At 39.6% G+C, this 15,397-nt stretch overlaps 1 protein-coding gene across 1 annotated transcript; it reads right to left on the bottom strand.

Moving 5' to 3' along the window:
* Positions 1-4,556: 4,556 nt before the first annotated feature.
* LOC103472587 (gastrula zinc finger protein XlCGF57.1-like) lies at positions 4,557-13,561 on the bottom strand. The gene is made up of 3 exons (XM_008422341.2): positions 13,544-13,561; positions 11,011-11,155; positions 4,557-6,661 (listed from the first exon to the last, which is right to left on the bottom strand). The coding sequence occupies exons 2-3, from the start codon at positions 11,072-11,074 to the stop codon at positions 5,178-5,180; spliced, it is 1,548 nt and encodes a 515-aa protein (XP_008420563.1). The 5' UTR covers positions 11,075-11,155; positions 13,544-13,561; the 3' UTR covers positions 4,557-5,177.
* Between the last annotated feature and the right edge of the window lie 1,836 nt (positions 13,562-15,397).

Here is a 15,397-nt window from a genome sequence, read left to right as displayed (position 1 = left end):
ACAGCTTTAAAAGATCTGTCTCCACGAGTCTTAAAAAAGGTCCGAGGAACCGTCAACAAGTTCAGATTCGACGACCTGAGGCTCCTAGTCGAAACATAAGGCTGTATGAGGTTCTTAATGTAGTCTGGCGTCTGTCCATGAAGAGCTCTGAAAGTCAGTATCAGGATTTTGTAGTGCATCCTGTAAGTTACAGGCAGCCAGTGCAAGCCTTTGAGAATGTGTACCGTATCTGACATACATTAAAGATTTTATTTCACCTGAAAAGGCTTACCTGTTCACGCTCTGCTTTTATATCCCGTGTGTTTCTCCACTGAAGAAACACGAAACCGACTTTTAGTTCCGCTTTGAATTTCATAATTCACTCCCAATGTGGAAAACTGTAGAGGTTAAAACACATAAAGCCACGCAGACAGCAGCAATGGACCTTACCACAGGGTCTGCTTTTCATTGGCTAATGCCCATTTGACGTCACTGCGCAGCTATCCCGTGCCTTGCCGTCTCACAAACTCATGCTAATATACATTGTGGACTACCAGACCGACAGAAAGTTTTTGCATCAGGACTCGGAAAAAAAATGGTTGTCCGTCAGTGGGGTATCTGTACAGGTGATGTCAGGTATCCTGATCGTGTTTGTGGAACTAAAATTCACAGATTTCCAAAATTGGAAACGGAATGCCTTGCTTGGATCAAAGCTTGTGCACGACCGCATTTGCAGCTCAACCATCGTAGGATCAATAAGAACAAAGTGTCTGCTGGTGTAAGTATTATTGCTTTGCTTTCTTTGTGTTTAGTGAATGAAAAAAATAAAGTCAATAATAAACACATCCATTATGAAAACCTTTTAGCCAAGTACAGCATAATGGCAGTACCGATACAACATCCTGAAGCCTGTCTGTTACAGCTTGATGTTAGCTGAACAGATCAATATGCAATGTGTACCGTATCTGACATACATTAAAGATTTTATTTCACCTGAAAAGGCTTTTTACTAAACTGTAATCGTGTTAGCCACGCTAGCACCGAGTACCGAGTATCAGGCCTAGGCACATTGAAACATTTGCGAACAACAGAAATCAGTCATTTCAAAAGTAACCCTCTAAACCATGAATGGCCGACTTACCTTACAAGAACAGTAGGCATCAGTGATCTTGTCCACAGGTATATTTATGCTGAGGGATCTGTTGTTTTCCTCATCGATCGGTAGCATTTAGTTGTGACTCGCACAATGTTGGAGGCATCGCGTGGCTCAAACACCTTGATGTCGTCCAAAAAAGATGATATGAACTTGTTGGTTCCTCTGTCCATTGTTGTGGCTGATATTGTTTTAAAATCCAGCAGAAATCCAACACTAATAGATTCAGAAATACTCTGTAGAGAGTCAGTTGAAACGAAATATGCCATGCTTAGACATAGAAACTAAGTCCCACGAGGCTTTGTTTGTGAGCAATGCAGTCACGTGGGACTGTCGAGGGGCGTTTCTGGGCGGAGCTTGGTAAGGTCCATGGAGGTACAAATAGGAGAACACAATTGGCAATAAGCGAACTGTTAAATTTACAGGATCGTGAGACACAAGAAATTTTAAATCCATGCAGGGAATAAGAAAACAAAGACACAAGGACTTTTGGATGGATAATTAACGATAAAATGAAAAAAAAAAATTAGGTGAATAGATTAGATCAGAGGTTCCCAAACTGTGGGGGGGTGCCGTGCCATTGCAGGAGGGGCGCGGGAAGCCGTTTGGATAAACAAAAAACGTGAACTAAAACATGAACGCTGTATGCACTGGGTTTTTTGTCATAAGGTGTGGTAGGTTGGAAGTGGTGAGGAGAGACACGGGACCCAATGATATAGATGAAATGATGAATTTATTGATAATAATGCTCGGAGTCCAGGACAGGCAGCACAGCAGGAAAAACAAGCACACAGCTAAATCCGGTAGCAACTGACTCGAGGGACTAAATAAGAGCGGACACAAACCAGGACTTCGCAGTTCTACTGGAGCGTGACAACAATAGACAGACAGTAATAGACAAGGACCCGATCAAGAACACAGACAACAGGTGAGACTAAATACACACGGGGCAATCACGGGAACGAGACCCACCTGGGGGACAATCAACGGGGAAAGACGCAGAGACAGGACTAACAGGGAACAGATCACACAGAAACTCAAAAATAAACACATAGAAACACGGATCATGACATTTTTACCTTAGAATGGCCAACTCTCTGTTATTCCTATGTCAGTTTGATACAGTAGGGGCTTCCACACTTCCCATATCTGTGTCCTCTGTCACTTTTATCAGCAATTGAAAATATTTGGAAACCACTTGGGAGGGAGGGGGGTGGGGGGGAGTTTGGGAACCACTGGATTAGATTAACCCAACAACACCAATATCAGTTATACCACCCTGAAGTCTTCCAGAAGCAAGGTTCTAGATGACTTTAATGGAAAAGCAAAAATATTGTATATTATCTTGTATAATTTAAGTATAGATAGATAGATAGATAGATAGATAGATAGATAGATAGATAGATAGATAGATAGATAGATAGATAGATAGATAGATAGATAGATAGATAGGAAGAAAAAGATTAGATTAACCCAACAACACCAATATTGTGTGGCAGGAAGTGAGAGAAGACAGGAAGTCTCTACAGAAAACTCTAGTATTTCTTTATTTGCATCAATGACTCAGTTACAAGCTCTCTCACACTTACACAGCGAAAAGGAATATTTATATATATATATATAGTAGAAGCAGCACAAACAAAATTTGCTGCTGCACAAACCAGCAAAAAAAAATTGACAATTTTGTTAGATTTGCATAAGGTGTGTTTGTGCAGGGGCAACATTACTCAGGTGTAGTTACCGATGGTAGTTGTACCATAAAAGACAACTTGGTATTTGAGGTATATATTATGCTGTCTCACCTGTGTGAGTCCTCATGTGAACAGATAAACCAGATGCATCGGTGAAACTTTCTCCACAAGTAATACACAAAAAAGGTTTCTCACTGGATAAAAACACATGGAATTATGTTTTCAATCCTCCTGCAATGTTAGTGCGAAGCTTAGGAAGAGAGGATGTCACAGTCCGACATCTGGGAATAAATGGAGGCATCTTGTCTGCCTATCAATTTAAAGGAGTATGATGTTCATTTTAACCAGCAACCCTCCCAACCCCACTAAGGGACAAGGGTATCAAGAAAATGGATGGATGGATGGATGTTCATTTTATATAGATAAAAAGAAGTAAATTTCTGCCAAAAAACTGGGAATTTTTGGTATAAAGAGGGGAGTTTTGAGCTCAAAAAGTAAAAAAAAAAAAATGCTACAAAAAACCCCCCAATTTGTTTTTTAGATTATTCTCAGAAACTTTGTAGAAAATACTGGAAAGTCCAAAAACTTAATCTTTTGACATTTTTAAAAGTTTTATAGAAAACAGACATTTCAAAATATTTTCTATGAAGCTTCTCAGATTAATTGCAAATTTCAAATCATACTTGGCACATTGGTCAAGGCAGATGAAGGAAGAGAGAAATGTGCACAAAAAAAAAAACAAGACAACTTAACATAAAATTCACATACGTTGTCTGTGGTTCTTTTAATGAAGGTTTGAAAGGAAAAACATTTATCACCATGACAATTTTATTGCATGATAATAAAATCAGCCTTCTATTCCTGAAAAACATTTCCAGGATTATTACGACCTTGTATTTTTGTGTTTTTATAATATAAAAATGCCTTGTTGCTGAAATATGCTATAAAAATAAACTTGATCTTACATTTCCTGTTTCTCAGAGAACCTCTCTAGTTCGCAGTGGAGTGGAGAAGCACGTAGTGTAAATCAGAATAATCAGGCAGCAGGTATCTGCACAGGTTTAAAGTGAAAAACTTCTGGTAAACTGAAAATAAGGAGACCTTGATGTTAAATTGAGTTTATTATATAAAACTTACAAATAAAATGTTTTATTTACAGACATTTTTGTATCAGAAGTATTTATAAATTTGAATATAAGCTTGGTGAATAAAGCAGATGGGATGACGCTGTCCAACTAGTGTAAGCTTGGTTTAACTGATACATTCAGCTACAAACTACACCTTTAAATGAGTCACAACCCACAGCTAAATGGGAAATTTACTTTATTACATAAGAACCACAAAGTCTGACATTCAGTCTGATTCAGGAAAGAAATCCTGAATGAGAAAATACAATGTCTGTTGTCCATCCATCCATTTTCTTGACACCCTTGTCCCTTGGTGGGGTCGGGGGGGTTGCTGGTGCCTATCTCCAGCTAACGTTCTGGGCGAGATGCGGGGTTCACCCTGGACAGGTCGCCAGTCTGTTGCAGGGCAACACAGAGACACCATGCACCATGCACACACACACACTCACACCTGGGGACAATTTAGACCGACCAATTAACCTGACAGTCATGTTTTTGGACTGTGGAAGAAAACCAGAGTACCCAGAGAAAACCCACGCATGCACAGGGAGAACATGCAAACTCCATGCAGAAAGACCCCAGGCCGGGAATCGAACCCAGAACCTTCTTGCTGCAAGGCAACAGCTCTACCAACTGTGCAGCCCACAATGTCTGATGTTTAGATTCAAATACAGAAAACATTCATCCCAATCCTGATAACTAGTCTACCAGTCCATACATGTCCCCATAACATGAATCCAATAAACACAATTTTTCAATAATTGAATCTGCAAAAATTAAACCCTTCGTTCCATTAACTACAGTTATAACTCTTATTTGAAAAGCTTTTGTAACTAAGCTACACATTTTGAAATGTGATCCAGCTGTATTTACTACCCGACTGACGTTGCCCCACCTTCTTCAGATCTGACAAAATTGGTGTCAAACTTTTGTGTTGTTTTGTGCAGTAAAAACTTCTTGGATATGAATCAAAAAGTTTTCGGAGGTCATCTGAGTTCTTCATCAAAAGCAGCACAACTGATGTTTTTATTTTTTTCCTGCGCAAATGTTAAACGCTAATTTTGTTGGATTTGATGATGGTGGGGGATGAGGTGTCAACTTCATCTTCCCACCTGATTCAGGTGTAATTACAGCATAAAAGACAAGTTACAGAAAAACTTGGTTCTTAAGGTTCAAATTATATAATCTGACCACTGAGTACTGTGACCACTCCTGGGTACAGATAAACTATGTATTTTTATAGGCGAAACTTTTTCCACAAGCCATATATGTGAAAAGCTTCTCACGAGTGTGAATCATCATGTGAGAATCTAAACTGTGTTTACGAGTGAAACTCTTCCCACAACTAATACATGTGAAAGGCTTTTCGCCTGTGTGAATCCTCATGTGTTTATCCAAATTACATTTTTGAGTGAAATTTTTTCCACAAGTGATGCATGTGAAAGGCTTCTCACCAGTATGAATCCTCATGTGAGTATCTAAATTATTTTTAAGAGGGAAACTCTTCCCACAACTAGTACATGAGAAAGGCTTTTCACCTGTGTGAATCCTCATATGAGAAGTTAAACTACATTTTATAGTGAAACTTTTTCCACAAGTCAAACATGTGAATGGCTTCTCACCTGTGTGAAACTTCATGTGAGTAGCTAGATGAGTTTTCCGGGTGAAACTGTTTCCACAAGTGATACAAGTGAAAGGCTTCTCACTTCTGTGAATCCTCATGTGAATAGCTAAATGATTTTTCTGAGTGAAACTCTTCCCACAACTAATACATGTGAAAGGCTTCTCACCTGTGTGAATCCTCAAGTGAGAATTTAAAACACTTCTTACCGTAAAACTTTTTCCACAAGTCATACATGTGAAGGGTTTTTCACCGGTGTGAATACTCATGTGAGAATCTAAACTTTGTTTATGAGAGAAACTCTTCCCACAACTAATACACATGAAAGGTTTCTCACCTGTGTGAATCTTCATGTGAGAAGCTAAATGACTTTTCAGAGTGAAACTCTTCCCACAACTAATACACGTGAAAGGTTTCTCACCTGTGTGAATCCTCATGTGATAAGTCAAACATTTTCTTTCCGTAAAACTTTTGCCACAAGTCATGCATGTGAAGGGCTTCTCACCTGTGTGAATCCTCTTGTGAGAATCTAAACTTTGTTTATGAGAGAAACTCCTCCCACAACTAACACATGTGAAAGGTTTCTCACCTGTGTGAATCCTCATGTGTCTTGTCAAGGAGTCATTTCGAGGAAAGGTTTTACCACAACTTTTACAGGAATATAAACTTTTGTTCAATTGAGTTTTTTTGTGCTTTTTTTGCTTTGGACCTTCAGTAGTTCCTTTTTGCTGTTTGGTTTTCTGACATCTCTTGTTTTGTTTCTGCTCTTTGTCCCTCTTTTTTCCTGGGCCTCCAGAATTGCTTCCTTCCTGATCCTGATTCTCATCTTCAAGAGAAGCATGAGAGACGCATTGCTTCCTGTTTGGTTTCGTTTCATTGTTGATTCTTTGCTCATTAGGAGTCACCAAAATGTCTCCAGTCTCCTGTTTCAGCACAAGCTGCTCTTCATCCTGACTGATGCAGAGTTGATTCTCTTCCTCTCTGAACTGTTGAGGTTCTGGTTCCTCTTTATCCAAGGTGGACTTCCTCTTCTGGTTGCTGAGCTCTTCGAGAACCTCCTCCTCTTCACACAGACAGCATGGTGGGCCATCTAGACCAAAAGACAAAACAAAAGCTTAGAAATTTAAGTGAAAAAAAAAACAACCTCTTCACTTTAATCTATAGGTGCATCGGAACAAGCTTTATTTTGTTTGTAAATTAACCAATGTTCGTCTGACTGAAAGGAAACTAGGTTTTTCAAAATATATTACATTATGCCAGAGATTTTAGAAAAGAAATAAAAGAGTTTTAAAAGTTGGTACAACCAGACTTGATGAAATTTAACAAAAGAGAGATTCTTCTCCACTTTCTGCTCACCTCAGTTCCTATCATTCTAGTTTCTTACGTTTTACAAAAAAAAATCCAAATAGTTTGGATGTGGTTTTAGTTTTTTCTTTCTTTTCCATTTACATAAACCGTCTTTCATGTTTGTCTTACAGAAGGACTGGAATGTTCAGTCCTTCTGAACATTCAGAAGTGTGTGTTTCTATATAAAAGAAAAACATAAAACTAAAGATATCTCACAATTGAAATACAAAGATACATAAAATCAGATTATCTTCACATTTTTAGTGTCATGATTCAATTCATAAACGATTCTTGATTCTGTAAAACAAACAAAAAAAACCACTAAATTCAGAAACCAATTTTTTAAACAATTTAGAGATTCTGTTTAAATTATGCGTCAGTCAATTACTCACATGCTCCTCTGTCGCTACTAGAAACCAGGCTGAGGTCTAAACTGTCTGTGCTTCAACATGGTTACAAGGCTGATGGAATGGGTTAATGTGATTAGCTGAAACGTAAGGTACCCAAGGTGGGGGGGTCTGTTCATGTGATTGGGTGAAACAAAGAAGCTTCTGATTGGTTGCAGATCATCCAACGATCATCCAAGACCATTTATTAAAATTCACACAAAAAATGCAGCACAACTCACAGGCCAGAAGCAGCTTGCAAATCAAGATATTTTTGTGTTTGCATCAAAATTACAAATGCAAGTCTCGTCCTGCTCATTTGTAAATTATGAGACTGTTTTAGCTCCATAGACACTGTAAAACTAACTCGAACGTGCCCTTTTAGGCTATATGTGTCAAAACCGTATTTATTTAAATTAATCTGTGAAAAGAAACCCACTTTTTTCAGGCTTACATGGATAAGAAACCTGATAATGTTACAAATATTTTTAAAAGTTGCCTCGTCGGTTATATTTCAGTCTGTTAGAGCGATGCACGTTTCCGTGATAGGAATTCAATTCTCAGCATAGCGCGTGTTGCAAGGGCGTTCCGTCAAATCAACACTTTTTGAAACCACACACACACACACACACACACACACACACACACACACACACACACACACACACACACACACACACACACACACAAAGTTGGTTTCCTATTCTAGCTTCCGATTCGGGAAATGGCCAATTTTTCACTACCTTCCGCAGGGTTCCCCCAGTGTATTATAAACCTGGCGGCCCGCCATGCTTTACTAGCCCCTCGCTAGGCTAAGCGTTGCTTGTTTACGTTTATAAGGGGAAAAAAAAAAAGAATTTATTTGCAAAATATGGTGGAAAATAMGTATTTGGTCAATAACAAAAGTTCATCTCAATACTTTGCTATATACCCTTTGTTGGCAATGACAGAGATCAAACGTTTTCTGTAAGTCTTCACAAGGTTCTCACACACTGTTGGTGGTATTTTGGCCCATTCCTCCATGCAGATCTTCTCTAGAGCTGTGATGTTCTGGGGCTGTCGCTGGACAACACGGACTTTCAACTCCCTCCACAGATTTTCTATGGGGTTGACATCTGGAGACTGGCTAGGCCACTCCAGGACCTTGAAATGCTTCTTACGAAGCCACTCCTTTGTTACCCGGGTGGTGTGTTTGGGATCATCGTCCTGCTGAAAGACCCAGCCACGTTTCACCTTCAATGCCCTTGTTGATGGAAGGAAGTTTTCACTCAAAATGTGACGATACATGGCCCCATTCATTCTTTCCTTTACACGGATCAGTCGTCCTGGTCCCTTAGCAGAAAAACAGCCCTAAAGCATGATGTTTCCACCCCCATGCTTCACAGTAGGCATGGTGTTCTTTGGATGCAACTAAGCATTCATTCTCCTCCAAACACGACRAGTAGAGTTTTGACCAAAAAGTTCTACTTTAGTTTCATCTGACCATATGATATTCTCCCAGTCATCTTCTGGATCATCCAAATGCTCTCTAGCAAACTTGAGACGGGCCTTGACATGTACTGGCTTAAGCAGGGGGACACGTCTGGCACTGCAGGATTTGAGTCCCTGGTGGCATAGTGTGTTACTGATGGTAGCCTTTGTTACTTTGGTCCCAGCTCTCTGCAGGTCATTCACTAGGTTCCCCCATGTGGTTCTGGATTTTTGCTCACCGTTCTTGTGATCATTTTGACCCCACGGGGTGTGATCTTGCGTGAAGCCCCAGATCGAGGGAGATTATCAGTGGTCTTGTAGGTCTTCCATTTTCTAATAATTGATCCCACAGTTGATTTCTTTACACCAAGCTGTTTACCTATTGCAGATTCAGTATTCCCAGCTAGGTGCAGGTTTATAATTTTGTTTCGGGTGTCCTTTGACAGCTCTCTAGTTTTGGCCATGGTGGAGCTTAGAGTGTGACTGTTTGAGGTTGTGGACAGGTGTGTTTTATACTGATAACGAGTTCAAATAGGTGCCATTAATACAGGTAACAAGTGGAGGACAGAGGAGCCTCTTACAGAAGAAGTTACACRGCTGTGAGAGCCTGAAATCTTGCTTGTTTGTAGCTGACCAAATACTTATTTTCCACCATATATTGCCCATATATTGCCAATAAATTCTTTAAAAATCAGAAAATGTGATTTTCTAGATTTTTTTTCTCCTTTTGTCTCATAGTTGAGGTATATATCTATGATGAAAATTACAGGCCTCTCTCATCTTTTTAAGTGGGAGAACTTGCACAATTGGTGGCTGACTAAATCCTTTTTTGCCCCACTGTATAGTCTAAAAATCTCACTTCCTCTTTCCTCACTGTTTAACTGTTCTTTCACCCCTCCAGCCTATATTTGTAACACAGCATCAGACACTTTTTATCTATTTCTGGTCTTTTCATTTCTACCCTCCAACCTGTAACCTTTAAAGAAAGGATTACATGTATTTTCCTCATCTTTAAAACATAATAAATTCATATTGCATTTAAAAACAAAGATTACATGAGTTTCATTCAACATTAAATCATAATACAAGATTACTAGTAGCTCCAGGCTTTTGTGACCTGTTTTCTGTGTGTCTTGGAAAGATCTCAACCAGTTCCAGCCAGGTTTCACCACAATACTTTTACATTTCCTGTCAACATCTTTTAATACAAAAACATGGTGGACCGCCTCGATGCCCCAACCACCGGGTTTAACAAGTTTTCTGGGGGAAACCTTGCTTCCGTATTTTTATTCGACTCTAAAAACTACAACACATGAACTCTTCAAACCTGGACTAGATTATTCTGCTCTAATAGCAGAATATTTAAAACCATGTTTGTGATTTGTGAAACTTCAATAAAGGTTGATTTTGCCACTTTTTTTGAATCTGGATCATACTAGAACTGCTCCAGGTCCTAAAATGCAACTCATAGACTATTGAAACTAGATTATTCTGCTCCAACAGCAGAATAGTTAGGACCATGTTTGTGATTTGTGAAAAAAGAGTGATTTCACCACTTTTTTAAATATCTTGGTCACATGAGAACTGCTTTAATTCCAAATCTACAACACAAAGTTTCACAAATCAGAAAAAAGTTTCACAAATCSCAAACATGGTTTTAATATTCTGCTACTAGTTGATAATAATTTAGTCCAGGTTTGAAGAGTTCAGGTGTTGTAGATTTGGAATTAGAGCAGATTTAGTGTGACCAAGATTAAAAAAAAAAAAAAAAGTGTTGAAATCGCCCTATTTTGAAGTTTCACAAATCAGAAAAAGGTTTCACGAATCACAAACATTGTTCTAAATATTCTGCTGTTAGAACAGAATAATCCAGTCCAGGTTTGAAGAGTCTAGGTGTTGTAGTTTTTAAACTAGAGTCGATTAAAAATGCGGAAGGTAGTGAATAATTAGGTGGAATCGCCCTTTAGTCATTTCCCGAATCGGAAGCTGGAATCAGAAACCAACTTCAGCTTCGTCACACACAATACACAAAATAAAAACGTTGAAAGGTGTAGAAGACCCGGCATCTTAAGACCCCGGGAGGGTTAAAGAGTTGGAATAATGTATTTTTCCTGCTTTCTGCAGGCGACTTGCTCAGTAAAGCGGCTGCTGACGCTACGTGACGTCAACCAATAGACACTTTATTTCCAACTGTCTCTAATCTGTATCATCAGTAAAAAGTGACGGTGTTTCCTACCTATCCGGTGTAAGATTATCAGGGGAGTCCGGGAGAAAAACAGCAGTCCGCGCTGATYGYCCATCTCTTCCTCGGATTGACGATGATTTTATAAAACTGCGTTAAAGTTTCTTCAGCAGCAGTTAACTGCTCGTTGATTGAGTCTCTATGAGGCGGAACAGAAGACAGAGTTACTGCAAACACTCACATGTTTGCCTAATTACTTGCACCGTTCTTCTGCCGTTGTGTTCTTAAAATGGAGGGTTTGGGCGCGACGTGTGTCCCACACCCAGAAATATTTCCGCATTTTTGCTTTTGCTGCGAACGCCTTGGGATTCCCCCGGAGGAGCTGGAAGAAGTGGCTGGAGWGAGGGAAGTCTGGGCCTCCCTTCTGAAGCTGCTGCCCCCGCGACCCGACCCCGGATAAGCGGCAGAAGATGGATGGATGGATGCTTTTTTTCTTTTCATCTTTATTGTCCATTTTCTGCAAACATGCCCTCGGCTGGCAACAATTAAAGACTCAAATTGGCAGAGAGAGGAAAAAGAAGGAAAATACGACTTAAGTTTGCCTTTTGATCAGTTTATAGTCCTAAATATTAACATATTTTATAAGTATACCCATCTATGCAGAATAATCTTCATAAAGTGGCTTTTATTGTCATCCACCGTTTATCTACAACTAGTCAAGATTAAAATAAACAGTTTGTGTATACAGAAATACATTACATTTGTTTCATCAAAATGTTTTTCTATGAGATCCGACATATCTGTTACAGGTTTTAAGGGTTATAATCCTAATCACTAGAGCTCAGTCGGTCAGAGATCAGAATCTGCAGGAATTCAATAAATGCATCAAAACCAGGGCCGGTCCAAGCCTCCATGGGGCCCTGAACAAAAATTGGTTTTGGGGCCCTCTTGTTTCTGCTAGTAATATAGATTGCTGCAATCAATAGTGAGACAATTAGATCCCTCGCACACCTGCTATAAACTCATTGCATCTCTGACAACGCTGTTAGCAATATAGCCAATATGCGTGTTCAGTGRTAGTAAAAGCAACAAAAAAAGTAGTATGCACTGGACTTAAGATGGAATACATACATCTTTATGAATTACTTTGATTAAATTAATTTATCTTAGAGGTAACTCTTAACAGTTAAATTACATTAATACTAGGCGAGTCTTTCTCGCCTAGTATAAATTGAGAAGTTATAATTATCAAAAGTTGTGAAGCAAAAAAAAAAACAAAAACAAAACTCAGCCATGAGAATCAACTTATTTAAAGTTAAAACTCTGTTTTACACAAACACAAACACTGTAGCATAAATGTTTCCTGTTGAACTGGACCGTTCAAGGTCGCTATCAAGCTAGGTTTCTATTAGCAGCTCCACAAATCTTTTCGATAAACATTATATTACCAAGACACATTAAAACAAACGTTGGCTTTTTTCTATTCTTCCTCTTGATATTTTGTGTGTTCTATTATTTTTGCTAAATTATTTTCCACCAGTGCTCTGGAGGTTTGGATGCGCTCCGATCATTACACAGCAGCTCATATTACAGCTGAAGCGTGTCATACCCCGGCCACAAGGGGGCCCCCACGAGCATGTTTCATTGTTGTCTTGCCCGTATTTTGATTAAAGAAAAGAATCACAGCTTTATAAAGAAATTGTGTGCATGTTTTTTTATACAATCACATAAATTATTGCTATAAACAAACAAAAAATCAGTTCAAGTTAGGGGGTGCCCCAGTGGCTCCTGGGTCCTAAGTGGTTGCTTAGTTTACTTATGTCTTGGGCCGGCCCTGATCAAACTACAAATTTCCACGCTTATTCAGTCTAAAGGCTTMAGCAGCATGAACTACTGTGATGCGCTTTTCTTTGGAGTTATTAAAGATCTGATAAATATCAGATGATATAATGCAAAGTCTGAAAAAGAAAATTTACTTTGAAAACAACAAACCTGCAGCACATTTTTTCCTCTTATATGCTATAAAACTGCATTGTTTTCGGACTAAAACAATTTTCTATTAAAACATCTTCCCACTTTGAGCCTTTTATGAAACTGACTCAGTTTCCTGAGTTTCCTGTCGCAGGAAACTTTGCTGCTGACAAACAGCAAAGTTCCAGCAAGAAAATTGAATAACCTGTGGAGTCAAACTACAGCAAAAAGCTCTGATAAATTAAAGCTACTTTGAGTCTCAACATTATGACTAATGCAATGTGGTGGGTTGGCAGGAGGAGATTCAGAGGATTAAGGACAATTAATGTTGATTGTTAGAATTATTATGTTTTGTTGTTTTGAAAAACTAAGTGACAATGTCTGTGGTTCTTTTTATATAGGTTGAGGAAATATCTATCATTGATTATAACACCACTGTTTAAATTTAGGCCAGAATAAACAAACATCCTGGTATCTATTATTTTTACTACCTTACCACCTATAGCCTGCCTAGTATTATGCATTACACTATCTCATTTTGCTATGTTTCAACAAGTCATAAAAACACAATTTAAACACCCAAAGGGAAACACCCAACTTTGGAAAGCAAAAATACCTTTACCGTCCGTCCGTCCGTCCCCGTCCGTCCGTCCGTCCGTCCCTTCTAGGCGGCGTGAAGTCTTGGAGCTTCCCTCGGTCCCGGGGTGTAGCCCTCTGCTGGTCTTTAGCCTGCTTCCTCTTGTTGTCTCCTCTTCTGCGCTGCGGACRAAGAATCCCGTTCCTCMCTGTGCTCCACATTTTAAACCTTCTCAACTCAGGGCAGTCTTCGGGGCAGGGCTGCGTTACTTCAGAACCTTCCCACTGCGTCTCACTGTCTGTGGAAAGTTCCAACCTTCCCCAACTCCCTCGTKACACATTCCTTCCTTATTACTTGCTTACCGTTGACCATCTGCTTCTAATTCTGCCTCACCCATCGCCCAGTCCACACAGTTCCTCCTCTTACAAAACATGTTCAATGCTTTACTTTGTCAACATTTTACCTCAGTATGTTCCTTCCTCACTCATTATCTTTAATCTTTAATAATCAATGATTATTATACAACAATCAAGTTGTTCAAACCTCAATTTCCATTCAACTGATTAAAAGTACAGAACATATATTTTCGATCATACATTACAGACATTTCTTCATTGGCATGTGTATTATTATTTTAAACCTGTTACAAACCATAATCATCATTAAATCATTATACAAGGTTATACTGTTATTTCTCAGGCCTTTATTCCGTTTTCTGCGTGTACCTGGACAGATCTCACATGCTTTTTCCAGATTTCATGACAGGAGGCACTGAGCCTCATCCCGGCCGCTTCACACTCAGCTGCGAACCGCTCCAGTGAGAGCTGCAGATCACGATCTGATGAAGCCAACAGAACCACGTCATCCGCAAAAAGCAGAGATGCGATCCTAAGGCCACCAAGACGGATCCCCTCAACACCTCGGCTGCGCCTAGAAATTCTGTCCATGAAAGTAATGAACAAGTAATGTCCCCAAGGGACACGGTCGAACGCCTTCTCCAAGTCCACAAAACACATGTAGACTGATTGGGCGTACTCCCATGAAACCCTCCAGGACCCTGCTGAGGGTGTAGAGCTGGTCCAGTGTTCCACGACCAGGACGAAAACCACACTGCTCTTCCTGAATCTGAGGTTCGACTATCCGACGGACCCTCCTCTCACACTTTACTGTACATTTAAAATATTTTGTTGTTGATGTTGTGTTGGAGAAAACTTTCAGTTGATCTCCGGAATAAGGCTGCTGAGAGTCAAAGCTTCAAGGAACAAATAATTTACTGAASATTTGCAAATGGAGAAACACACTTGACAACGTCAGAGTGAGCTCTCATTGGATGGGGAGACATCCTCTCTTTATACAGCTCTCGTCATGCCACACACACAGGTGTGAGTGGAAACAGTTGCAAAACATCAGCATGTCAACCAACTCTGAGAACTTTCTGACAACCAAGTTCTTATTCCAAGAAATTAAAAGGTGTGATGTACCTCATATCAGAGATGTATCTACATGTTATTAACTGCATATCCTGCAAGGGTGGGTGTCAATATTTTCCCTATGATCAGCCAATGTTCTAGCTGACGTCTTGTTCTCTATTCATAGGTGCTAAAAACTGACCTTTAACTGAGACATGYAAGTCTAAGCAGCATCTGCTTCAGCCCTGAGGCCAGGCAGGCSGCTAATCCTTTTCCTGTTAAAACAGTTTCTTGTTAAATCAGCTTCATATGCAGACACTTCTGCTCCTTAGTTTCTGCTGACAACTGGCTTATGAGACCATTTGTTCTTTGCACATATGGCTACTGTTGAATAAGTATGTATCAGGCTTCAAATGGACGCCTCCCTGGTGAGGTGTTCCGGGCACGTCCCACCGGGAGGAGGCCTCGGGGAAGACCCAGGACA

This window comes from Poecilia reticulata, linkage group LG11 (genome assembly GCF_000633615.1).
Source record: "Poecilia reticulata strain Guanapo linkage group LG11, Guppy_female_1.0+MT, whole genome shotgun sequence".
NCBI classification, from domain to species: domain Eukaryota; kingdom Metazoa; phylum Chordata; class Actinopteri; order Cyprinodontiformes; family Poeciliidae; genus Poecilia; species Poecilia reticulata.
This window is presented reverse-complemented; position numbering and strand designations above follow the sequence as displayed.